Genomic DNA, 26,382 nt, shown 5'->3' with positions numbered 1-26,382 from the left:
GGTTGCATGAGTATTGCTGGGAAGAGAATTTTAAGTTTCGGATAAGAGATGCAGGATTTGCTCAGTTGTCTGCGGACCCGGAATTAGTGCAACAACAACAAAGTGAATATGCAAAAAGAAAAGGAGTACTTGTGGCACCTTAGAGACTAACCAATTTATTTGAGCATGATTCTGAAGTATTGTTAATACTGAATGACCAAGAACTAATATATAAAATTATTTTCAGGTCTATATAAATGTTTGTTTTCCTCCCAACAAGCCTGTGTTAAGATTATTAGTCAGCGCTGTTTCATTTGCTTTTTCACGGTCACTTCATTATCTAGCTCTCATTTAATCTACTTAAGAGTCTAAAAGGTTAAAAAAAAAACATACAGTGAGAAGCTGAAAGGGCTTCTCTAACTCTTTTCACAGTTTGTTCTGTAATACTGGTAGTCAGACTGTGGTCCACTTCCAAACTAAAAGCCAGCATCTTCAGCTAGTATGTGGTACAAAAGCATTAAATCAGAGAAGAGAAATGTCTAGTCAAATACCAGAAAAAAAATCTCCTGCTAATTAGATCTTTTTAGTCAGTGAAATAATTTTCAGTGGAAGTGGTAAGCCATTCCTTGAGGAGACATGTAAAATTAGACTGGACAAAGAACTAAATAAAGGGACAATGGCTAGATGACCCAAAGGATCTTTTGCACTCATTTCTATGACTGTGTGAAACAATCATAGGTCATTGCGAGCCTTTTACTTCAGTCATAATAGTGTCTTCACATTGTTAAAGGGACCTTCCCAGGTAATCTGTGCAGTGGTTCTACTCCCTTCTAATTCTAATGTTCAGACTCTGAGCAATATTGCCTTTTCCCACCTCTTCAATTTAGACTTTTATCCTTCTTCATCCACGTCTTATGTTCCTGGTTCCAAACTCTTACAAGACACGATTTAGGCAAGAGGTCTTCTAAATTATTCAGTTTTTGTGAGAAAGATGAAGTCTTATTCAGGTTGGTTGAATAACTGGAGGATTTTAATAAGCTCTTTTAAAAAAAATCATTGCAACTTTTGCAGTCAAATAAGAAAGGAAAGTTGGGTGTAAGACACTTTTTAACTGCATCACTAAGAAAGAAAAATACCTTCCCAACCATCGCACCTATCTGTTGAAAACCTGAATGAAATAGCCTGGCATTTCTTCAGAAGTTAACAAGCTCTCCCGGATTAACGCTAAAGAGGTTTATGGTTACAACACAATGTGAGTCAAATGGAAAGGGAGGCATTCACTGGAATCTGCAAAGAATCTGTCCCTGCTGGGATTTGACAGGCAAACCCTCTACACAGAGTTGTCCATCACATACACTATATATTAAGTACTGGGCAATAACTTATTTTTTCTCTAAGTAAGTGGTATCTTATTTTAAGTGATATAGACACACATACATGGTTGGATTTTACCCTTGTATGTGTACATGGAACTCTCATTAACATTAAGAAGGATAGAGAATACATAACCAGTTTTTAAATTATGTTCTATACATATATGGATGGGAAGAATTTATCTTGGATCCTCCTATAATTTTATTCCTGTTCTTACTCTGTAACTCTCCTCAGAAGTCCTAGAGCATTAGCAACCCTTTCTCTGGTTGAGTAGGGCAAGAGGTGGCACCATTCAGAACTTTTCTAAATATTGACCAGAGGTCAATGAAGGGCAATAGAATGGATATATTACCTTAGAGCAGTGGTTCTCAAACCCTGGGGAAGGCCTCCCAATGAAAGCACGGGAATGTGTCAAGGGAGGGACAAACTGTGTGCTTCTTTGAAAGAAAAGAAAAAAAAAAGAGCTCTGGCTGTCAGCCCTGACTGGCTCTGGCTCATGCAGAAAGGCCATGCACACCCAGGAGGTGGAGATAAATAGGACAGCCAGAGCTCTGTCCCCGGGGCTAACAGCTGGAGCACCACCAATTGGGCTTTCCTCCCTCCACCCCCTCAATCCCTCACCAGGAGGCAGCCCAGGCTCGGGTTCTCCTTCCCGCCACCCCTCTAACGCCTCAATCTCTCACATCAATGCAGCGGGGCTCTGTCTGTCAGCCCCAGGATAGCAGCAGCAGCGCAGAAGTAAGGGTAGCAATGGGACACTAAGTCTGCTGCGAAAAGTGATACTGACGAATATTACTTTTCTCATTGCCACCCTTACTTCTGTGCTTCTGGGTGCCCGGCCAGCAGCCGCTGCTCTCTGCTCTGCCCTCAGAACTGTGTGTTGGTATATGTACTTGAGAAGGGGGCGTAAACAACTACAGTCACCAAGAAGGGGAGCCCAATCAAATAAGTGTGAGAATCACTGCCTTAGAGTGATTTGTACACTGGTCAGTAAAATGCTTGACCGTTGTTCACTGATCTCACTACAAAAAGGAGAGGGTTTAGTTCATGTAACTACATGCCTTCTTTTCATTGACTCTCTTTTCTAGTTTGCAAGTATACTTTGCTACATAGTTCAGAGTTTGTTTCTTTGTGTGTTTGTTGAATATTTATGTTTATATTTTATGTGCATGAAAAGGTTTCAACCCTGCAATCTAAATCCAATTTTGCCCTTGTGTGCATGTGGGGATCCTATTAACCTCAGTGGGAGCGACCTTTCACAGATGAGGATAGATTTTGGCCCCATATATCATTTCTCCACATGTATTATCAAAAGTGACACATAAATACCAGTAATCAAGCCTTTTTCCTTCATTATGGAAAATTTTAGTCCTGCTACTTGTGGAAATTTCCCGTTCCTTACTGATTATATTTTTTTCCATTTGCTTATTCATCATTTTTAGGCCTTCAATAGAAGGTGGAATTTCAGAAGTTGAGATTATTTCACAACAAGTAGAAGAGGAGACCAAAAGCTTAGCTCCTGTACAACTTGTTAACTTCACTTATCGAGATTTACCCCTTGCTGCGCTTGATCTCTCTGTGGCAGGGTCCCAGCTCTTGTCAAATTTGGATGAGGAGTACCAAAGAGAAGGGTAAGTGCGAAGGATAACCTAAAGGATTTTCATGGTTTACAGAAGGGAAAGCCATGAGATGGAGAGAGAAGGCCAGCCAATTACACTTGAATCCATTCTAAAAGCATCTTTTTCTAATGTAGCTATTTAGTTGTTTTCAGACTCCTTGCAGTAAAGTAATTTCTGTCTCCCATGTGAACGCAGTGCATATTAGAAAACTGCTATCCGCGAGAAAACTAAAGTTTGATCCATACTAAAATGTTAGGTCAACCCAGCTACATCACTCAGGGGTGTGAAAAAGCCACACCCTTCAGCGATATAGTTTTAAGCTGACCTAACCCCTGGAGTAGATAGTGCTCGGTCAACTGAAGAATGCTTCCTTTGACTTAGCTACCGCCTCTTGGGGAGGTGGATTACCTGCTGCGATGGTAGAACCTCTCTCGTCAGCATAGTCTAAACCCCTCCCGTCAGTATCTACACTGAAGTGCTACAATGGCACAGAAATGCTGTAGCATTTCAAGTGTAAACAAGCCCTAAATTGTGTCTTTTGCCCTGACTTTTGGCTCTTCCCCATAAAAACAAAACAAAAAAAATGCAGAAAATGCCTCAGGAGAGGCATCTGTCACAGAGGACCTATGGAATGGCTTTTCTGCATTTTTTTTTGTTCCATGGTGAGATGCAGGGGTCTGTGACGGTGGTCCACATGTTTGAATGGACATTTCCTGACCCGGTGATTATGATTATGCAACACAACCTCCTAAGCCTCATGCAGATTATTTCTGTTTCTAAAAGAAGACTTTGCTCTGGGTAGGCTGTGAATGAGGCTGTTGCTATTCAGAATATATATGCACAATAATGTTGTTCTGATAGAACATACGTGCCGATTCTGGCTACATTTACACAGGGAGTTCAAATCAAGTTCATTATATTTGTTAGAAAATGTCTTTGGAAATGAGAGAATAAAACACTTACTAAATATACTCTTCAACTGAATATATTAAAGGTACTAAATGAATGTTTAATACTGAATCACAATATATATGAGAACGGCAAAGCATTTTACCTAGATCCATTATTTTTATAAGTAGCCGTCTGTAAGTAGCTACCTTAAAAATTTAACAAACCTAGCACCTTTACTGTCTAAAACGCAGGGAATACCCACAGAGGGGAGTGTCTGAAGACTCTGTTCTCCCTTCAGACATATGGATGCAACTTCTGTTGGTCTGAAGGACAAATTGAGCTTTTTACAAAGGCCCATTAACAAGTCAAAATTACACTGTAATTTACAGGTAAAACAAGTAGCATGTAAACACATTTTACTTATGGTAGTAGTAAGAGTTGTTTATATTTATGCCTGTATCTGTAATTTTCACTCCATGCATTTGAAGAAGCGGGTTTTTTACCCACAAAAGCTTATTCCCAAATAAATCTGTTAGTCTTTAAGGTGCCACTGGACTCCTTGTTGTTTTTGTAGACACACACTAACACGCCTATCCCACTGATAAATGACTGCACAGTGACTCATTTGGAAAGCTGTCTCCCTTAGTGTGTGAATCTACATAAAACTAGCATCACCTTTGATAAGGAGACCAATAGCCCAACATTGGATTATATAGCTACTGTTCATTACTATTTCTGTTTATATCATACCAAATCTATATAGCTACTTTTACTGCAAGATCTATCTAAAAACACTTCACAGTAAGTCAATCTGAGACTTCAAGATGAAGACATAAAAAGGTTTATATAAGCTTAAAATTATTGACAATTAAATATGTTTTAATGTACACTTAGAAATCAGCAAAGATGAGATATCCTTGATCTACACTCAGCAGGTATTCCATGCTGCAGTCAGGAAGCAGAATGAGGGGAAAGTTCTTGCCATTAGTTTTTTTCCAAATTGGACTTCATGAGATGTTTTCAGAAATTCCAAACAAGGGGAAATAAATTTCAGTTAGATTATATAAATATGATGCAATGCCACGTGTGTCTAAAGAGGCACTTTATAATTAATTTGAGTATGCAGGTGTAAGCCTGAGGCTATATTGCTATTGGATAAATATAAAAGAAGATTAGTGCAAGTATTCAGCCCTAGTAGCTGCAGATTTCACCATCTGAAGCGCTATTCTTCAAGGTCCAAAGATCTGTTAGAATGGATACTTCAACTGCTTGCATCCTGGGTGCAGAAACAGATCTGTCAGTCACGGGCAGCAGCAGAATGCCCCACTCTCTGAAATTCCCTCCAGCTTTATCTGCCTCCATAGTGGCCAGTGGCTCAGCTCCCTGCTATGAAGCTTTTCTGTGGAAAATTCCAGACTTTATTTCAAAATTCTGACTCGCAGATCGGTTGAAAAATGTGTCTGTCTAATTCCCATCCCTGTCACAGGACTTCATTTGCCATGTTTGGAGATTGCCCCCTCAACTGTGCTTCCCCTTTGGAGGCATTTGCAGCAGTTAGTGCTCCTGCAGGCCTCAGGGAGTGAGTTAGGCTGAGAAAAGTCAGAGGCAAAGGGAGAGGTCTTTGCAGTCTGCTTCACCCTCTTACCTACTGTTTTTTGCGGGAGCTTGGCTATGGGCAGAACACAGTTTCCTCCTCACAGCCCAAACTGAGCAGGGTACCTCAGTCCACCCTTCCCCAGGCAGGAAAGAAGCTGAGCAGGATTGGAATAGCCGGCTCCAGGGGCAAGCAGCTCCTCCACCCCTATCTCCAGGATGGGAATGACTTCAGAGGGGCAGTGTGCCAAATGGTAGATTAAACGTAAATCCCAATAATCCACACCAGCAACCAAGCTCCCAACTGTGAAGGTCAGTCACCTCCTCCCCCACCTCTATCTCCCCACAGGCTCTATATGGAGGGCACTGGACCAAGCACAGACTTTGCCAACATCACAGACTGCAGCAAGATGTCTTTGGAGCTATCTCTCTCTTCCAGCTGCCGCCTCACCTCTGTAACAGGCGTCCTGGGATTCGCAGGCTGCCACCTCCAGGGAAAACACACAACCATATGGCAAATCTGCTTCCCATGCAGTAGAGAGGGGTAGATCTTCTGTGAAAGCCCATCTTTGAACCTCAGGCCTGTACCTTCCTGAGAGACCCAAAAAGGGCCCGTGCTGGGGAGAGGACACAATAAGTCCCAGCCTCTTTGAAAACAGGGAGATTGCTAGCCACTTGAAATATTTTTGGAGCAGTCTCTGAGCCCAGTTTCTCTCCCCCATCTGAAGCAGGATTATGGAGATAAATTCTCAAAGGGTAATTAATTAAACTTAGTGGTGTTTTCCCTGCTCACCTTCACAGAGTTCAGTGTGGCAGATCCATGCAAAAAGAACCAAGCCAGAGACTTGTGCGGACTCCTCTGGGCATGCCTGCACATACACACACACACACACACACACAAGAGGGAATTCTTCCTTTTTGGGGGGGGAAGGCCTGCTGTCTGAATCAGAGTTAGGGAATCAAATAATAAAAATATATATTAACAACAAACAAACAAACCTAAAGACGTGGAGGATAGACTTATAGGCAGAGTACAGAGTATTGTGAAACTATGTTTAGGACAGGTTTCATAGTAGCAGCCATGTTAGTCTGTACCCACAAAAAGAAAAGGAGTACTTGTGGCACCTTAGAGACAAACAAATTTATTTGAGCATAAGCTTTCGTGAGCTACAGCTCACTTCATCAGATGCATGCAGTGGAATATACAGTGGGGAGATTTTATATCACAGAGAACATGAAACAATGGGTGTTACCATACACACTGTAATGAGAGTGATCATAGATTCATAGATACTAAGGTCAGAAGGGACCATTATCATCATCTAGTCTGACCTCCTGCACAATGCAGGCCACAGAATTTCACCCACCCACTCCTGCGAAAAACCTCTCACCTATGTCTGAGCTATTGAAGTCCTGAAATTGTGGTTTAAAGACTTCAAGGAGCAGAGAATCCTCCAGCAAGTGACCCGTGCCCCATGCTACAGAGGAAGGCGAAAAACCCCCAGGGCCTCTTCCAATCTGCCCTGGAGGAAAATTCCTTCCCGACCCCAAATATGGCAATCAGATAAACCCTGAGCATATGGGCAAGATTCACCAGCCAGATACTACAGAAAATTCTTTCCTGGGTAACTCAGATCCCACCCCATCTAACATCCCATCACAGGCCATTAGGCCTATTTACCGTGAATATTTAATTATCAAAACCATGTTATCCCATCATACCGTCTCCTCCATAAACTTATCGAGTTTAATCTTAAAGCTAGATAGATCTTTTGCCCCCACTACTTCCCGTGGAAGGCTATTCCAAAACTTCATTTGATCAGGTAAGGTGAGCTATGCTTAGGACCATGGTTCTCAAACGTTTGTATTGGTGACCCCTTTTACTCAGCAAGCCTCTGAATGTGACCCCCCCCTTATAAATTATGATTTGTTAGGTGGTCACATGACCATCAATACATAAACTCACCAAAATTTAACATATTGGTTATCTGGTCTTTAACCAATGCCATTTTTTATCAGAAGGCTTCTCCACACTACAAAGTGGAGGAGAAAATGGAGGATATATAATATACCTCATTTGGAATATCTGTACCTAAAAGATAAGCCTGTTCCTGACCCTGGAGGAACACCGCACTGAAGATTCTATTGTAACAGATCCGCGGACCTTAGGGCAATGAAGAATAGAAAAAAGTGTCTGCCACAGATTGGGTACTGCACTTGTACAAAGGATGAGAACAAAATAACCGAAAGGTTCTGTTCAACCCTCTATGTTACTGTGAGGTTCTCATTAAGATATTGGGAGTTGTTCAAGATGTTGGAGAGAGTGGACACCAAAATAGAAGTGTTATAAGGGAAATTGTTAACCAGAAATCTAGTGAGTGTTTAAAAATGAGTTAAAAGTAGCTTCAGGTGCCACTCCTAATTTTTATGGTTTTATGTTGGTATTTTCTATTTTATAAAAATATTTTCTCTCTGTACTGCTGTGTAAAAGACCCGCACAACTAATGGGAAATTGATAGGAAAGAGTGAAACTGACTATAGACAAAAAGAAAAGGAGTACTTGTGGCACCTTAGAGACTAACCAATTTATTTGAGCATAAGCTTTCGTGAGCTACAGCTCACTTCATCGGATGCATACTGTGGAAAGTGTAGAAGATCTTTTATACACACAAAGCATGAAAAAATACCTCCCCCCACCCCACTACACACTTTAAGGAGAGTGATCACTTTAGATAAGCTATTGCCAGCAGGAGGGTGGGGTGGGGGGCGATATTTTTTCATGCTTTGTGTGTATAAAAGATCTTCTACACTTTCCACAGTATGCATCCGATTAAGTGAGCTGTAGCTCACGAAAGCTTATGCTCAAATACATTGGTTAGTCTCTAAGGTGCCACAAGTACTCCTTTTCTTTTTGCGAATACAGACTAACACGGCTGTTACTCTGAAACCTGACTATAGACAGAAAATATTAAATGCACAAATAAACAAATGGAAAAAATCCTAGATACATTTTTTTGTAATCTCATAATAGATTAAAAAACTTAGCCAGAAGTGCAAATGTTTTGGGTTTTGTTTTGTGTGTGTGTGTGTGTGTGTGTAGGGGGGCAGATTGTTTAATTTAAGTAATGGACAGTGTCCCTAAATATGAAAAAAATGAGTCTGGTCCATAGCTTATGCTTGTTATGTGTTTTATCTGGTGGATATACCTGCATGGATTTTTTTTTAACTATTTGTCTTACTTTGTTGCTTCTGTGCTCAGCCACATTTAAAATCTACTTACATTTGCTTAGGTAGAGAGTAAAATAAACTATAGAAAAATGTTAAAGAAAGAATGATGGGAAGTAGGATAAGAGGAGGAAGCAGAGAAGAGAGAGCAGCTAAATAGGAACTCTGGGGGCTGGAGTTGTTGAACATCTGGGGATGGAAAAAATGGTCAAAGACTTGTCAACAATATTAGGAAGTTAAACATGAGAATAATAAATCTTCATGCTTTTAATTTTCAAATCATTGTACAAACAGTAATTAATGCATTCAACCTTCCTGTGAGAAAGGGATGGAAGTATGATTATCTACATTTTACAAATGGGGAAACTGTGACACAGAATTTAAAGGCCAAATTTTCAAAAATGACATTTGATTTTTGGTGCCGTAATTTTTAGGGAGTGAGTTTAGGTCATTTTTTTCAGTGGGAGCAGAATCACAGCCCAGGAGTATGAATTTCAGAGATGCTGAGCACCAGCAGCTCTCAGTGAACTCAATAGCAAAACTTCCACTGACTTTAATGGTGCAGGACCAATCCCTTGGTGTCTTAAAATAGTCACTAGCCTAAGGCCAAACAGCAAGTCCTTGTATTATAGTAACCCTTCTAAAATTTTCTCTAAACAAAGCTTTTTGGATAGATTTTTTTTAAAAAGATTTCTGTGTTTATTTTAATGATTTCTTCTTGTGCAATGTTCTTGGCAGTCTTCTCCAGATGTGAAGTGTAGAATTAAGGCTGGATTATATCTTTGTGCTGCTTCACTCCCCTTCTCCAGATGAAATGTCAGTGCATATTTATGTAGATGTGATTTAGGATTCTTGCACCTGAATCTCTCAGCCTTTGGATATTTTTAAAATTGCTTCTCTTTTTGATTCATCAAAGTTCTTTTCATAGTCTACACTGTAATAATAGACTCTACAGCATGGCTTGTTTTATTCCACAATGACCTGTTTGCAGATGAACCACAGTAAAATCACTTTAATAAAATTAGAATAATAAAGTCAAGAGGTGAAATACTGGCTCCAGTAAAGTCTGGGAGCTTCACAATTGACTTCACGTTGGGGCCAGGATTTCACCAGTACTTTGTTCACCAGTACTATTATGATGAACTGATATAACCCTAACACAAGGTGGCATAACCTGTAGTTGTATAAAATAGGTCCCTCATGTTTCTCTTCTCTTGAATGAATTCCTCTCCTATAGTTCTTCAGATTTCTTGTTCTCTATCTTATGGTGGACCATGCAAAGTAACTCCAACTCTTCCTGTTACTTTGAACATTTCTGTGCTTTTAGAAATCTGTTAGTTATTTCTGCTTTGTAATAAAGAAGTGATGTTTTGGGGTAAAGGAATGTTTTCTTTTTCCAAGGCATAAAATTGCATACTGACTATCTCTGCATAACATTCTTCATATCTTTTTAGAATCTATAAAGCTTTTGGTTAAGTTTACAGAAAGCAGCACATTACCCACAAGATCACAGGTATTGTGTTAATTGAAAAAATAACTGGACCCTAATTGTACAAGAACTTATGCACATACATAATTTACATGTATGTGTTAAAGTATGTAAATATTAAGCATTTGCATAAGTCTTTACAAGATCAGAGCTATAGTAGTGACATTTCATGGAAGATTTTGCACAGCAGCTGTGCAGTGCTGCATGTCACGCCAATGCTTCAACCCAAACTACTTCTGTTACTACCATGGAATGTTGTGGGGTGTTTTCCTTCATTATTCTTTGTGTTGCTTTTTATTGATTTTCTTGACAAGGTCAGTATTCTTATACTAGATTTATTTTTCATCCTTGTTCTTGTTGTCTTTTAACAGATTTAAACATTCTGTTCTTTCTGGCATTTTACATTGCCTCTTCATTTTCATTTTGTTTTTTGTGATCTCATTTCTTATTATTATTTTATTTGTAAAACACCAAGAATGTGCTAATTTTTTTCCTTCAGACAGTTTAGTCTGGCTTCTAAATTTGCATCAGATGGTGCTAGAGTCTTCATTATTTCTCTTTTTTTCCAAATCTTTGAATTATTATTTTGATTTCTGCCTAGTATTTTAGTTGTTTTTCTGCAAGACTTAGAGGGTCATTAACTAAAATAGGTTTAAGTTTCTGCCTTTCTTCCTTGGTTCGCCACTTGATACTGTAAGGGCTTTTACTATCCTACGTCACTCCTCTCAATTACTCTGTTCAACTCACACAGGCCCATGAAGATATCAGACTGATCCATGATGAATTACCCAGCCCCAAGGAGGGAGATGAGGTAGAGAGCTTTTAAGGCTGAACTGTCTCATTCAGTGAGCAAGCTCTCTCTCTGTTTACAAAAGTGATGTTTGGTTGGTTTATTGGGTTTTTTTAAAACATATGCATAACTGCCAGACATGAACTGGGGCCAGAAAGATAGAACAAAAGCAAAATGGCGAAATGTACTGAAGGAGACTGTAATGATGATTTGTTCTCCTGTGCAGTACTACATCATTGTTACTCTGTGTGCTCTGGTCCAAATCTAAGACCTGCATTGCAGCAGAAAATGTTTTCCCTCTTTTCCACTTTGAGCATTTGGCTACTCTAAATTCTGTGTGATAACCGGCTCTTTATTGCAGAACATATAAAATGTTGCACTGCTCAGTCAGTATGTTACAAACATGTTCCATGATTTAGAAATGTCTTTCTGATTCTTTTCTGACACAGATCATTCAAAGTCTTCATGTGAACACTCTTACCTTTGGTAGGTTGTTTCTGTATGTGTCATGGTGCACAGGACCCTTTCAGCCTGATCTACATTAGCCTTTCTCCCTAATATTTCCCACCAGTACTTCCACTGGTATAGCTAAACCAGTGGAAGCACTAATACAGGTAATGCAGTGAGTGCCCGTGTCTTACCCAAGATGCCGTGTTGACCTGCTGTGCGTAGCTAGTAATTACACTAGTGGAGCTGCAGTGGTGGTAGTAATCTCAGGGAAAAGGCCAGTGTGAGTGCAACTTGAATACTTGGTAGTATGCACAGTATGGTACAAGCTCAAAAGCAAGCGCAGTTGATTCTTCACATACCTGACCCTACATAGGTCACCTTTTGATAGGTTCCCATTTGAACACTCGCACACCTGTAATACTAAAGGAGGAAACTTTATACCAGAGCTGTCAGAAAAGAAAGTTTGCAAATCTCCTAAGTATTAAAACTTATTTAAAGAAATAATTCATGAAGTTATTCTTAGCTAAGCCTCTAAGGAGCAATCCAGTTGGAGGGTACAAGGCTGTACGTGTCTCTCAGAGTTCCTCAGGTCTTCTAGGTGCTACTTGCAAACTCCTGCCAGGCTCTGCTGCCTGGTTTCCCTCAGCCAGGTCTAGGCTGCTACCCATACTTGTATTTTTATCACTTCCTGGTCTGGGTCATGCCTTCTGTTGGCTAATTGCTAATCTTCATTTGTGTCCATCCCTAGATATAACCTGTTGCCCAGTTTTAGCCTGCAGATCATTTTGAGGGAGGGGAATGCTTACTAATTAGCCAGAAAGGCTGGTTACTATGCCATGAATGTTTGATTGGTTGGTTTGTTTTGCAAGACAGGGAAACAGAAACAGTGACAGATTTTAGTAGCTTGAATGAAGTGATTATGGTTGCTCATTACCAAATAAATGTGGTAATTCTTTCCCCAATTTTGTTCAATGCTGAACATCTTTTTTAAAACCTGTGTATTAGTGCATCAAATTAGGCTAGTAATAGATTGGCTTTGCAAAAAGCCATGTTAAAAGTGTCTTTTTAAAAAATTCCTGATCATTTTGATCAATATATATTTCAAATGTCCCATAATAAAACTGTGCACTTGTATATTGACTTCCATGAAAAGATTCCAATCTGCTTTACAAACATTAATTTGTTTTACCTCATATGGGTGTTGTGAGGCTAAGTGTTAAAAATAAATTCACATTTAAAATAAAATGTTAGGAAAACTGTCCCATCTTCACTCACACACCCAGTCCTGAGTTCAAAGTTCCATTTTCCCCCTTGCTTTGTATTTTGGAGTTTAAGATGCCTTCAGTTATTGTGGTGGAAACGCAGACTCCTCACCCCAGGCTTGCTATGCCTCTGTCTAGTGGTCAGAGCAGATGACTTGCTGTGTGAGTTTGGGCAAATAGCTGAACCTCTCTGGATAATTTTCAGTATATGTGAAGTGAGAATGACAACTAAAGGTGTATAATTCCTTGAAATCCTCAGATGACAGATTATACATGAGTGCATCCTGTTAATAAGTGAAGGAGCAGGTGGTTTTCCAGTTTTTAATTTTAAAATGTGTTTGTAATTTTGAGATAAAGATTTATAGGAGGGGTGGCCAACCTGAGCCAGAGAAGGAGCCGGAATGTACCAATGTACATTGCCAAAGAGCCAGAGTAATACATCAGCAGTCCCCCCATCAGCTTCCCCCCACCTAGCTCCCAGCGCCTCCCACCCCGCCGATCGGCAGCCCCACTGATCAGCGCCTCCCCCTCCCTTTCCGTACCTCCCGATCAGCTGTTTCATGGCATGCAGGAGGTTGGGGGAGGGGGAGGGAGCGAGGGCACGGCGGGCCAAGGAGAGTGTGGGGAAAGTGGTGGAGTGGGGGCAGGGCCTATGGCAGAGCCAGGAGTTGAGCAGTGAGCACCCCCTGGCACATTGGACAGTTAGCGTCTGTAGCTCCAGCCCCAGAGTCAGTGCCTATACAAGGAGCCACATATTAACTTCCGAAGAGCCACATGTGGCTCCTGAGCCACAGGTTGGCCACCCCTGATTTATAGTCTGTTAATTAGAAAGAAACTTAAGCATTCTATGCTTTGCAGTTCACCTTTGAGAACAATGTTTTCCAAACTATAATACGATACTTCCATTGCAAAGTTTTTGTACAGAATGAAAAATTGCTACGTGCATAGACAGCCAGTGCAGAGCTAGAGAGGTGAACTTTATTTTTCATGCATTATCAGTTCTTTAAGTAGTTACTAACTTAAACAATTAAATAATAATGTTAATCATTATAGTGCCAGTGTGTAGTATATGCTGAGTAATGCAATCTATTTAAGTGTATGTATGTTCAGTGTCCTTAGAAGTCTTAAGAATACGGAGATTTTTAAAAGTATGTAGCTAGGCCCTCTACTGATCACGCTGAGAATAGGAAAAAGGCAAAAGGAAGCGTTAAGCTAAGGAAAAGGAAGAGCTAAGAATTGGTGAAATAGAAGAGAAAGAAGGTGTAAGAACAAGAGAGAAGGATTAGGAAAATAAATAAGGCTATTCCTTATTGTAAATAAAAATATAACCACCAGGAGGGTGATCAGAAAATTATTCAAAACTAAAATAACAGCCATAATGAAGAATGTGATCCTGTTTTGAAATTAATGTATAAAAACCCCTACCAATAAATCTAATGGCAAAAGGTCTCAGTCCACATAAAGGTCTGTCCCCAGACAGTTTGGAGGATTAGCACTTAAGTATTGAAAAGAAGAATAGTGGTTAAAATATGTGACCCAGAAGCAGGAGTTAGAGGTTCTATTCCCTGCTCTGCCACAGCTCTCTGTGTACCTCAGTTTTCCTGCCTGTTAAAAGGGAACAAATATACTAAGCTGACTTGCTAGGGATCTTCAGAGTGAGGTTTAGCTTATTTATGTTTGTGAAGCAGCTTAAGATCCTTGGATAGAAGAACATCAGAGTATTTTTATTTTTTTTTATTTTCCCACAAAAAGAGCAAAAATTCTGAAAGAGAACAACTTTTGCTTCACTTTTCAGTCATGTTCCTTACAACTTGTGGCACTGGGAGTGCTTTCAAAGCCAAGTTCTGTAGACCAACCTAGCGCGGAAGTTTGCAGTGTTGTTGTAGCCACATTGGTCCAAGGATATTAGAGAGACAAAGTGGGTGAGGTAATATCTTTTATTGGACCAACTTCTGTTGGTGAGAGACACACTTTCAAGCTCTTCTTTAGGTTTGAGAGCAGTTGTGAGTACTGGAATGGGATCTAGAAGATAAGGGAGTACATCAGCTTCCATCTATGAGATACTTTTTTCCCTGGTGACCAAATTGCAAATATGTGCCCCCGACAGCTGGGAGGATTTTCCCCCTTGTTTTACCTCAAAACCCTATTTCTTCCCAGAGGCCTTATTTTTGAGCCACCAGCAGAGGAGGACCGAATGCAACTCCTTTAGGAGCCTGTCACTGTCTCTCCTTAAAATTGGGCAGAAGATTAGCGTCACCCCTTTTTCCCAACCACCTATGTGCCTTTAATTTTTCTTTTTTTTTTCCCCTATCTTTTTGGTGCTTTAGTTTTTTGTTTTAATAATTGTTTAAAAATCTAGAACTCCCAGTCTTTTACAGTTCATGTAGTTGTGTTTTGTTTCACATTTTTTCAGTCAGCATGTTTGAGACAGAGAAGCAGTATCTGGTGATTTCAGATGTTTACTCCAGAGTCTTGATGCATTTGAACTAAGGATAGATCTATATACTGTAAACCTTGCCAGATCTTCTTTCAAGTTTAAAGTGTCTGCACAGGAGGTCTTTAGGGTTAGTTAAGCAATCCCCTGGGGGAAGGAGCATTTCACTGAAACGTTCTTTTCTGAAGAGACTCGAGAGCTCTAAGTCCCTTAGTGTTGCTTATGTAGCACTGAGACATACCCATTTCTCATTTTTGAAGATGTGGCATATGGCTACATCAGGGAAGGCTGTGTGATGCAGATATGGTGGTGGGGTTTTTTTTTTCAGGTGTTTGACTCCCACATGAATTATGCCTCCATTGAATTTAGAGTTATTAATTCAGAGGTGGTATGCACCATCTCCCTCCCCCTTTGTACCACCAATATCCATGTATTTGCATTTTGTTCATGAGAACCACTGCATCCACTTGATCACTGATCTTGCCACCCTTCCCTTCTCCAAGCACCCACTGCCACCTTTTGTAACATCATAGGCACTGGCTCTGGTGCACAGGGTAGGCTGAAACACGACTGCATGCCTGCTTTGGCAACTTTTTCCAAGTCATCACAAAGATTTAAGTGGTGTAGTGGTCGAAGATCATAATTCTCACTTCCAGAGGAACTACCACCAACTTCATTACTTTCCAGTCTAACTACAAAGAGTGAGTCTTTGCCCTGGCCTTCACAAATAAAAGCACATAGCACACACATCAAAACAAACATACAAGAATTTTTTTCTTCTTGGGGATTGAAGAAGGGACCACCCATGACAGACGTTAGTCGTATTGCTTAATGCATTGTTGAAAAGCACTCGGATATAATGGTGATGGGCCTGTTATAAAAATGTGACTAGAACAGAGGGTCTTGTTGAGTCCTCTAGACCAGGAAGAACTTCCTCCATAGTACAGGTGCAATTAAGGATGCCCATTAAATTCAGGTAGTTTCAATTGATATATGTAACTAGCATCCAACTCTATACTAATTCAGAAAATTAGACAAGAGAAGAGGCTGTATTTAACAGAGAAATTAATAAAAGTAAATAGGTTTTGGACTGATGGTCACATCTATTCTAGCAGCACTTTTCTCACTTAGAGTCCATTACTCTTTACCTTCTCTTCCTCTCTCTTTCTCTCTCTTCTCCCCTCCCTGCCCCCCTTGTTTTATTTCTTTAGATCTAACTGGCTAAAGCCGTGCTGTGGGAGACGAGCAGCTGTGTGGCAGGTATTTTTGCTCAGTGCAAGTCTCAACAGTTTCCTGGTAGCCTGTGTAGTGTTGGTGGTGATTCTCCTGACTCTGGAACTCCTAATAGATATAAAGCTTCTCCAGTGTGAGTAGCAGGCTTTTTTAAAAAATTTGATCGAAGATAAATGATGTTTAGATTTAACTTGCTTGGGGGAGGAGGGTTGGTCATGTAAGTAGTTTAAAAGTTAGATAATGACCTTTACTGTACTTTTAATACAGTGGAACCCTGGTATAGTGAAGTCCTCCCCTTCCCCACAGAGCAAATTCGTTATGGGACAGATTTTCAGAGGATGCAGGTAGAATTCACCTGAAAAAATGTGCCCACACCTTGTTCACCTGCAAAAACTGCACACTCCCATTATGATAACCTTCTCCAATTTGCATACACCAGAAAACAGGGCATTTGTGCATCAAAAGGACACGTCTGTGATAGTTACATGTATGTATGCAAATAGGTGAGTGTGGATTTTGCTGATGCAGTTGGTGCTCTCTCTTTTAGTAATTTGTCCCTATAAACAGAGATTTGTTGGAACTGAAATTACAGTTTGTGTCTGGCAATGCATTGAAACAATTAAGGCTTTCCTTCTACTTCACTAACATATTGTAAGACAAATAACAACAACACAAGTGAAGTTTTGCTATATCTGAGTTCACTCTACACAGGTTCCATGGTACAGGCAATTTTTAATTGTGTTGCTTTGCTTCCTGGTTGAGCTGTTCTTTCACTGTTCTCTCCCTCCATTCTTTTTTGCTCAGTCACACAAAACTCATCTGAATGTAAGCGCCAACAAGTTTTCCTGTGCTAAATATTAAAGGTGCCCTTTAAAAAAGAAATTATGTAGAAATATATAGAAATAACTATAAGGGGTTTAGACACACCCACAATGGCAAAAAAATGAACCGTTAAAGATTAAGGAACTCTAGGGTGATATTCTTGAGCTTTGCTATTTGACTTCAGTGGTCTCAGGATTTCATCCCAAAGATCAGTTTACGGAGTGTAATGGAGTGCTGTAAAGCAGTGGTTCTCAACCAGAGGTCCAGGGCCCCCAGGCGGGCCGTGAGCGGGTTCCAGGGGGTCTGCCACGCAGGACCAGTGTTAGACTTTCTGGGGCCCAGCGCAGAAAGCCGAAGTCCCACTGCTGAAGCGTGGGGCCCTGAGCCCCGCCACCTGGGGCTGAAGCAGAAGCCAGAGGAACTTAGCTTCACGGTGCCCTCTGTTGCATGGAGCCCTGGGCAATTGCTCTGCTTGGTATCCCTTAACACTGGTCCTGGCAGAAACCAGTTATTGTGGCACAGGTGGGCCATGGAGTTTTTAGAACATGTTTTTTTGGTGGGGAGGTGGGGCTCAGAAAGAAAAACTCTGCTTTAAAGGTAATATTAAGGGAGCCACTATTAGCAGCAGCCTGAGTTGTTGTTTTATTGTATAAGCCCTGTAAGAAGGAATGCTGACTGGGCCTTCTCCTACACCCTACCTATATTTGACCTGGTCCCCTTATACCTATCTATATCACACCTCAAACACGTCTATGAAACCATCCCTTCCAACCTCAGACAACCCCATCAGCTATTTATGAGGCTCTGCCATCCTTGCTAACCAAACTCTTCTGTAAACAGGAAAGTCAGGAGGCGGCACCAAAATGCAGTCTTCCAACTATTTGGGGTTATCGGCTATGGGATTCAATCTTTAGAGCTGAACTAAGAGAGGATCACAGAGAAATTCAGTGATGGCACTTTGATAGGTCAGGTGTGTGCCTAAGGCCCATTGCATATGCCTAAAGTTGCCACTGCTAGTAGAGCTAATGGTTGAATCCTAGACACTGGATTTATTGGCTTTTGTGGGTTTGTCTTAGACTTCTAACACTATTTCGGAAGGATCTCCTGCATTCTTTACCATTTGTTTCCCCATCAGTACTCCTCTCTGAGGAGTGCTGCATGTGACATCTTTCAGAGCCCACCAACCTGTACCCCAGAGAGGTTTGTGCCAGGCAAACAGATGGTACTAGGCTGAGCATTTTGTCTCTGCGCTACTCTCCATTCTTGCTGGCCCTGTGTGTAAAAGACTGCTGCATGGCAGTTCACTGCATTGACACTAAACCATCAACACACCACGCTTCTCATTATTTCATGTAGCTTTTGTTACATTAAATTCCTTGGGTTTTGTTCTTTAACCGCTTATGGAATATATGGGAGGAGTTAACATAAATACTATAATTCTGTGAAACGAAGACTGTACTTTTAACTTAATCTTTTAAAAGCCATTAGTGTGCAATTATGTTTTTTAAAAATGTAATTGTAGCATACAGTAATTCCCTGTAGTATATGAAAGCAGCGTATACAAGTGTATTAAGGATATGCTATGGTACATCACTGCCAATTTTGTTTCTAATAAAAGCCATTAATCCACAGTAGAGACTGCAATCACCAAGGAAATCTGTTTTTTTAGAGTGTTTTTAATGGTTTTGAATTACATGTGCAAAAATATTGTACAAAAAATTAAGCTTCTATGATTGCTAAAATCCCAGGGCAGAATTCTCCTCTCAGATTCATAGTGCCGATTTCAGTTGCACTTGGCACTTGTTCAGTGGGCACAACTCCTTGTTGTCATCAATGGAAATTGTATCTGCAAAAGTGCAGATTATGCGAATGAGAAATTAATAGACCTTGAGTGAATTTAGCATGAAGCATATTTGATATGGCAGACTCTATGTACATTAACTAAATAATCTCTTATTACCCCAGTAATGTACGGAAGCACTGTTCTCCATATTTTGTGGATGGAGAAATGAAAGCAGATTAAGTCACTTGTCCAGGGTCTGAGAGAAGGGGTTCATTAGCAGAGCCATGATTAGAATTCTTTAGTTTTTGGCTCCCTGTCCTCTCTAGACCATGCATCTCCATCTCTTTGCCAAACCACTTCCAATAGTGGTGGGAGTGACTTACTACTGCCCTTTTCCTGCGATTGGATAAATATAGGTACATCTGTATACCTGCATGAAGTCCTATTGAAATCAGTGGGGCTCCACACAGGTGCAAGAATCCACCTGCATGTATCTGTTTGCTGGATCTGGGCCTATGTAAGTACTTGTATAGCTGTGCAATGAAAATGAATATAAAGATGAAACCATGCCTTAGTGGGAATTTGTTTGGCTTTATTTCTTATAAGGGTTTGATCATTTCACAGTGTTTAAACAACAGTGTGACAGCTCAGAAGAGAATTGCAGCATGTTTGGAAATGATTTTTAATGATTTTTAGAGGTGCTGAATTTCTATAGCTCCCTTCACAGGTACTGGAACTAGGGCTGCTGAGGGAGCTCCTGCACCCCCTGGCTTGAAGTGGTTTCAGTTATATACAGGGTTTACAGTTTAGTTCAATGGCTCTCAGCACCGCCACTATAAAAATTGTTCCAGCACCCCGTCTCCCTTTTGAGTTCAGTGGGAGCTGCAGGTACTGAAAACCTACGAAAAAAAAAAAAGATAAGTTGTAGCCTTTGACTGTTTTTTTGGTTTGTTTGATTTTTCTTCTTTTCTTTAAGAATGTTAATTTTTTTAAAAAAAGTTTACAAGCCCAAGAAATTCAGAGGTAAGGCTGCACTTCTACAACAAGCCAGATTCACACAAATAGTAGACTGTGACTGTGCCCCACTAGAGTTTGGACAATGTAGTGTTCTCACATTGTTTCTGAAACAATCGTGTTGTTTCTACAGTTCAGTGTGAGGAAGTCTGTATGTTCAGTTGGATGTCTTTAAGGAAGAGAAGGCAACTGAGAGTGGTGGAATGCCAGCTCGGTTCATGATACATTGATTCAGCTCTTGTTCACGAACTTCTTTCCTGGAAGGTTCTTTGAAACTGTTTACTGTTGATACTACTCGGGCGCTTTAATTGTGTCACCATCATGCAGTATATCTAGCAGTCTTTGCTGCACATGTTGCAATCTGAGAAATCCATTTCGCCCCACCCCAAATTCCCATATGTTATACCTTGCTTGCACACTAGGGGGCAGTTGGAAGACTGCATGTCAATAGATTGGGATTAGAACCCTCCCCACAAATGGATTCCCCCATTTCCCAGCACTGCCCTATTGTTTAAGCAGCGTGTTGTTGAAATTATCTAAAGTATTGTCTGCTTATTTCTTTTTTATTAATCAATAATTGTGACTGCTGAAATTCATTGGTACCATACATGGCAATTTCTACTGACACCATATTTTAAGGAATATCAGTGGCAACTAAAATGATGTTATTCCTTGAATCCTAATCCCCCTTATCTCCCATTATTCTGCTACAACCTGGCATCTTCATGCACACAAAGATGCCCAAAACACTTTTCCATTGTGCAGTAATTCAACCTATCTTCTCAAGCAGTTTTGATCCTTTGTAGACAAACTCCTAGGACCTGGGCAGGCACACAGGGTTTGGGGGTAGAATTTCTTGTCGTCTTTGCATTTTTTTCTGAGACTGCAGGCATATGAACTTTGATACATGTACTGAACACGACCTTTCAGTGTTCTGCTTTGCTATGTGAACAAAGCTCTCCTCATCCTAGACACCCACCATGTGCAGATAACCTTGCAGCTGAACTTATCCAGAAAGTCCTCCATGTCTCAAAGGTACATTAACCCTTTATAGACAGCCCAGGCCCGAATCTTTCTGGCATGGTAATGAAGTGGTCCTCAGTGGGGTAACACAAAGACAAACTTGGCAGTTTGACAGCTATATGCTTACTGAAACATATTGTATGAAATGGTTTCATTCCTGTAATACATTTTTCTTTATTTTGAACCTGCATTGACAGTTTAGAGTTAAATGTGTTCATAGTATGTGTATTCTGTGAGCAATTCATCTTTATTAGGTGGTTTGATGTCAGATGATATTTCACATTTTTCTAATCCAGCTCAATTGTATTCAAATATTGTTAAAAATTACATTGGTTCTCCAAGCTATTTCTAATACTGGTCTCAATGCAGGTGTTCATTTTGGTTTTGTAGAATCAAGCTAACTCTGAGTGGGGCAGGGACTTGATGCCTTGTTCTTCTGTGAAACCTGTGACCAATATGTTCCATAGTTAGACACCTGAATAAGCGATCAGTTCTGAAAATCAGGCCACTTACTTAGGTGCCTAATATGGATAAAGGGGTCTATGTTCATGCATCTGTTCTTGAAAATCTTGGTCCAAACAATTATTGGTCTTCCAGAATAAATTTAAAGATTTTAAAAAATTATTTAAAGGAATAATGACTAATTATTTTTGTTAGTTTATAAAATTTTACTCTTAAGTTTTCAGTTGCACAGGATTTAGTCTCATCTCCTAGTAAAGCCAATCAGACTTGTGCCCCTATATCCTGGAACAATGACAATACAGGGTATTGCGCACCAAAGATTTGATTCTGTAGCAGCTCCACACATAGGACAGATGCAGAATCTGACCTGCAATGTCATTCCTGTGTTCCTCTTTTCCTATAGGGCTTCAAACTGGGCAGACAGCTTTTGATAGAATTGTGATTCATCTCCATCGCAAGCAGCCCACTGCCCCAACTAGGATGTGGGTGGTCTGACCTAGTCGTCAGAATAGAAGTCAGGCTGGGTCAGATACCAGGAGGTCAGAGGGCAAAGTGGGAGTCAGGAGGCAGGGTCCAGTTACCAAGAGATCAGGCAGTAGGAGCAGGTGTTGCAGAGGATGCAGTCCCTAGCAAGGGAAACCCAGTTGCATGGAAAATTTCTTGTTCCTGAGATTGGTTTAAATAGAAACTGAGGACCAGTCAGGACCCCCAGCATTCCACCAATTAGATCCCAGGATAGGAGTCTTCTGACAGAGGTCAGCTTCTATTCTGACAGTAGCTAGGAGAACACTGGTTGGTGGGTTGGAACTTATTAGCACCTAAGAGCCCTATGGACTAGGGTTCAAGACACCCACTGCCTCCAAAACCTCTACTAGAGAAAGGGAATGGAGGGTCTCCACAATCACCAAGAAGAACTGGCTGAGAGGAGAGTGGCACAAAAGTCCCTTCCTAAGGAGTATTTTTCCTTTCTCAGATTGTCTTGGAGTAACTTGTCCCACACTGCTTATTCCAACTCCTAACTTTGTTTTTCAGAGGCTCCAACTGCATGTTTCACTACTGGAGTGACTTGCAGCCTCCTATCCGCAGGTGGCTTACCACCAAGGTGACCTAATTTCAAAACAGAAAACTGGGATGAACCCATTCATTCCTTAGCCTCTCTCCTGAGACTTCCAGTTAGTGTAGGTTTTAGTGGTGTTGGCAACTGTGAACAATGTCACCTGGGAACAATGAGTGAGATCACGTACTGATTTTACATAAGGCACTGAACAGCTATCAGATAACAACTTTATGGTCACTACTGACCTGAATTGATTGAATGAGCAACTTAAGAGGGTAAAGCTCCATGTTCCATTGCATCTAGTCCCTTTGTTATATTTTCATTATAGTTTTTCAAATGATCTGCTTCTCCTAAATGTAAGTGGTGATGATACTAGTCACCATTATATATAAGTTGCTACCTGGTACTAAAATTATGCTTCATTATATTGTGTTAATTACAGTTTCAAGTGCATCACAGTTTGCAGGAATTATTCACTGGATCAGCCTAGTCATCTTGTCTGTGTTCTTTTCAGAGGTATGTAAAATGCGTGGTGAAACACAATTGATTTGGATGCAGGACTCAGTCCTGCTCCCACTGATGTCAGTAGGAATTTTGATGATAGGAATAGGAGCAGGAACATGATGTGTTTTAAAAATAAAATAAGTCCACTTTTGCCATTCATATTTGGAAAACCAAAAGATCTTGTTTGTATTGACAGTCGTTCTCTTTATTAGAGATAATTAGAATGGACTGGGAAAAATGGGAGAATGTTGCCATACAAATATAAGAGCAAAATTGTGAGGAGAGATAATTATACCTGTATCATCCCAAATCAGTCCCTTTAAATGATGGGGAAAAGGCCTGGCTCTGAAGTCTCACTCCAGGAAATTTCTCATTGGCCTCAATCGGAATTTTGCTGTAATAAGAAATCCAAGACTTCATCTTATACAAAGCTTGGTTCTGAATAAGAATTAATCATGTCCTTTCATGATTTACTTAAGCAGCTCTCTCTGTTTTTTCTAAATATTTTCCATCCATCTATATTACTGCTGTATAGGAAAGTAATTAAATACAGCAAATTAGATACAAAGTAAGACTGAACAATGGTGAATTTCTGTGCAAATGTGTATTTGTACCATAATTGCATAAATTCATTAATTGGAAAAGCCCATATTGATAATACAATAAATGACTAAATTGAAGTAATTCACTATAGTTTGCAACTTTATTCCAAAAAATTGTCATCTGTGTTGAACTATTAATATATCTAAAGTGCTTCCAAAACAGCAATTTGGATTATTCCTCCGGGACATGTTATGCATATTGTTACAAAAATCCTATTACGTGGTTGTGTGTTTTTGAATTACACCAACATCCATGCCATGTCAGAAGACTCCCTGGAATATCTACAGACCTGAAGAATATTTTTCTAGTTTCGCTAGGGGAAAGGATTTGCATCCAAATAAAACAGAAGTTAGAGGCTGCACCCAAGAGTTCAGTTTAGCTTAAAAGGTTATGAGTATTCACCTGAGAAAAAGCAGAAGCCTTGATAGTCACAGCTGATGCTGCAAACCACTCTTGTTGGACATGTAGTTAGTTATATTACACAGCCATTTATTTCTATGGTTCTATTAATGGATTAAAAAAAATACCAAATTTAAGCAATGAATACACACAACCCTAAACCATACACTTTTGCTCACTTTCATATCCTGAGTCCAAACCTTTCCTACTGATTATGGTTCAGAAATAAATAAATACTAAGATAAACTTATTTTGAATATGATAGGCAAAGTTGTTTGGCTACCCTCCATCCCCATTTTGTGTCTGTATTGTATTTTTTCTTCTCTCTGTGTTTAGGACAATACGGGTATTGGGAGTGAATCTCCCCTCACTGCATTTAGTACCCCTTGTTCTAATCCTGTTGGGACCCACTTTGCAGTTTGCTTCCGTCTTTCCAAATTGATGAATTTCATTCACCCGTTTGACCAAAGTTTGAATTTACATTAAAAAAAATAGCACCAATAAAGACATGAAGTAGCCATATGAGGCGCACAAAGCGGCTAGGATTTTTGGAATTCTGTTCATCAATCAAGCTTCTGGAAACTTTTAAGAGTCCTAGACTGTGCTAATAATAGCAGCAAACATCATGTACTTCACCACTGTGACAGAAGCAGCTCCACAGACCACCTGAAAGCACTTTATAAACCACAGATCGAGAACCACTGGGAAAGGGGAAGAGTGAATTTTTCACCTTTGCTGCTGCTGTTTTGCTGGAGATAGTTCTCTACAACATTGGATTAACAGGGCAGCAACAAATCTGTTTACATTGTGATGATTAGCATCAAAATAGAAAAGAGAAACTTATTTTTCTCATCTAAAATGAACACTTAGAATTTCCAGACTATTGTCCAATGCTCCGGAAATTGCAGGCCGTGAAAAAGGCAGAGGATCTCTTACAGCATTTTCATTACATTTATTTAATTCCTGTTCCTCATGTGAGTGATTTGTCTTTGTTTGGGGTGGATAGAAAAGAATTTTGTTCTGTGGTTCAGTGAGGCTTTTACAATCATTCACTGTTCAGACCAGGCTAGGCAGAGAGATGGTATAATGATTTCACAAAGAGGGTAGGGTTTCGTTTGATTGATTAGACCTTATCAGATGCCTGTTGAGTATGATCCATCACTTATAATACTATTTTCCCCAAACCACACAAAGGCACTTGTGCTCAAAATTTGGAAAATTGTGGATTGATCGAAATCTTTGGTTATAATGGATAACGTTTGCAACTTTAACTATAGTACACCCATTTTATTGTCTCATTACAGTTAAATAAGAGCTGGCTTTCTGCTTGATTGAAATGTAGTGGACAAATGTGCCAGGTACTTGCAGCCACTAACAAAATTAAGTTGCTACTCCTCGAGCATTTTCCTTCTATCTTTACACTTTTGCTACAGCCACAAGTCTTAACCTGAATTTACTGCAATGTGTTAATTTTATATTCTCCTCGTGTTAGTCTCCGCAAACTTTCCAACATATCACAATATCTTTTTTCAGTGACGTGCATATAACTTTTGCAAATGCTCAAATTAGATTTACTGGTTGTGATGCTTTGCCTGTTAGTGTCTGTTTACATATGTCAAGCCCGTACACCAAACAATACCCAGATGTTAAGACAGAAGAGGAGATAGAATGTCAGAGGGATATTGGGGCAAAAAACAAAAGCAGCAGTCAAGGCTAATTCAGGATTGCACCATATCAAGAGGGTAAAACCAGCCCTGATTATACTTGGATGAGAAAAGGCAGACAGAGGACTTGGCATCGACTTTGGTAAGTGGCGTAGGGTCTGAATATATTTTAAATAATCTTATGACTTTGGTATTAGTGGCCAGATTCTGTAGCCCTCGCTCAGTCCAGTTGTTCCATGGAAGATAATGGGACTGTTCCTGTGAGAGAGGCCTGCAGGTGTGGGCTTTTTTAGCCTGTAGTACTCCGCTGTTTCATTGCTTTATATAGGCCCAATTCAGCACAGCATGTAACCACTCTACTGACTTTAGTCACAGGAGTATTCCCATTGAGGTCAACATGACTGTTCCCATGCTTAAAATTAAGTACACACTAAATCAGGGTCTTTTTTTCCCCAAAGGTTTTGGAATGGGAAAGCATTCAGCAGGGTTTGGGGTTCCAGTAGTTAAGGTGTTAATTGTCTGGGTTTTTTAAGTTTGAGTTAAAATGTATTAATTGGCTTGTCGCATTAAGAAGAGAAAGAGGACAAAATGAAACATATCACTCAAATTACATATAAACAAAAAATATTCATTGTAGTCTCTCATACTTGTACTCCTCCTTCATAATAATCTCTAGGAAGATTAAAACGTCTTAGGGGAGAGTCCTACAGAA

The 26,382-nt window shown here is 40.0% G+C and overlaps 1 protein-coding gene across 6 annotated transcripts in view; it reads left to right on the top strand.

Moving 5' to 3' along the window:
- The window catches only part of TMEM266 (transmembrane protein 266), a 193,240-nt gene that overhangs the window by 114,189 nt on the left and 52,669 nt on the right, over positions 1-26,382 (top strand). For 5 of the 6 annotated variants that reach the window (XM_075132987.1, XM_075132988.1, XM_075132986.1 and 2 more), the window contains 3 exons: positions 2,796-2,984; positions 16,318-16,472; positions 22,943-23,016. In XM_075132987.1, coding sequence (XP_074989088.1) covers positions 2,796-2,984; positions 16,318-16,472; positions 22,943-23,016 — 418 coding nt within the window. Of the gene's footprint in view, positions 1-2,795; positions 2,985-16,317; positions 16,473-22,942; positions 23,017-26,382 lie in introns of those variants that run through there. The other variant, XM_048867897.2, reaches the window with a different exon arrangement.

The sequence above is a fragment of the Caretta caretta genome, chromosome 10 (genome assembly GCF_965140235.1).
Source record: "Caretta caretta isolate rCarCar2 chromosome 10, rCarCar1.hap1, whole genome shotgun sequence".
In the NCBI taxonomy this organism is placed as follows: Eukaryota; Metazoa; Chordata; order Testudines; family Cheloniidae; genus Caretta; species Caretta caretta.
This window is presented reverse-complemented; position numbering and strand designations above follow the sequence as displayed.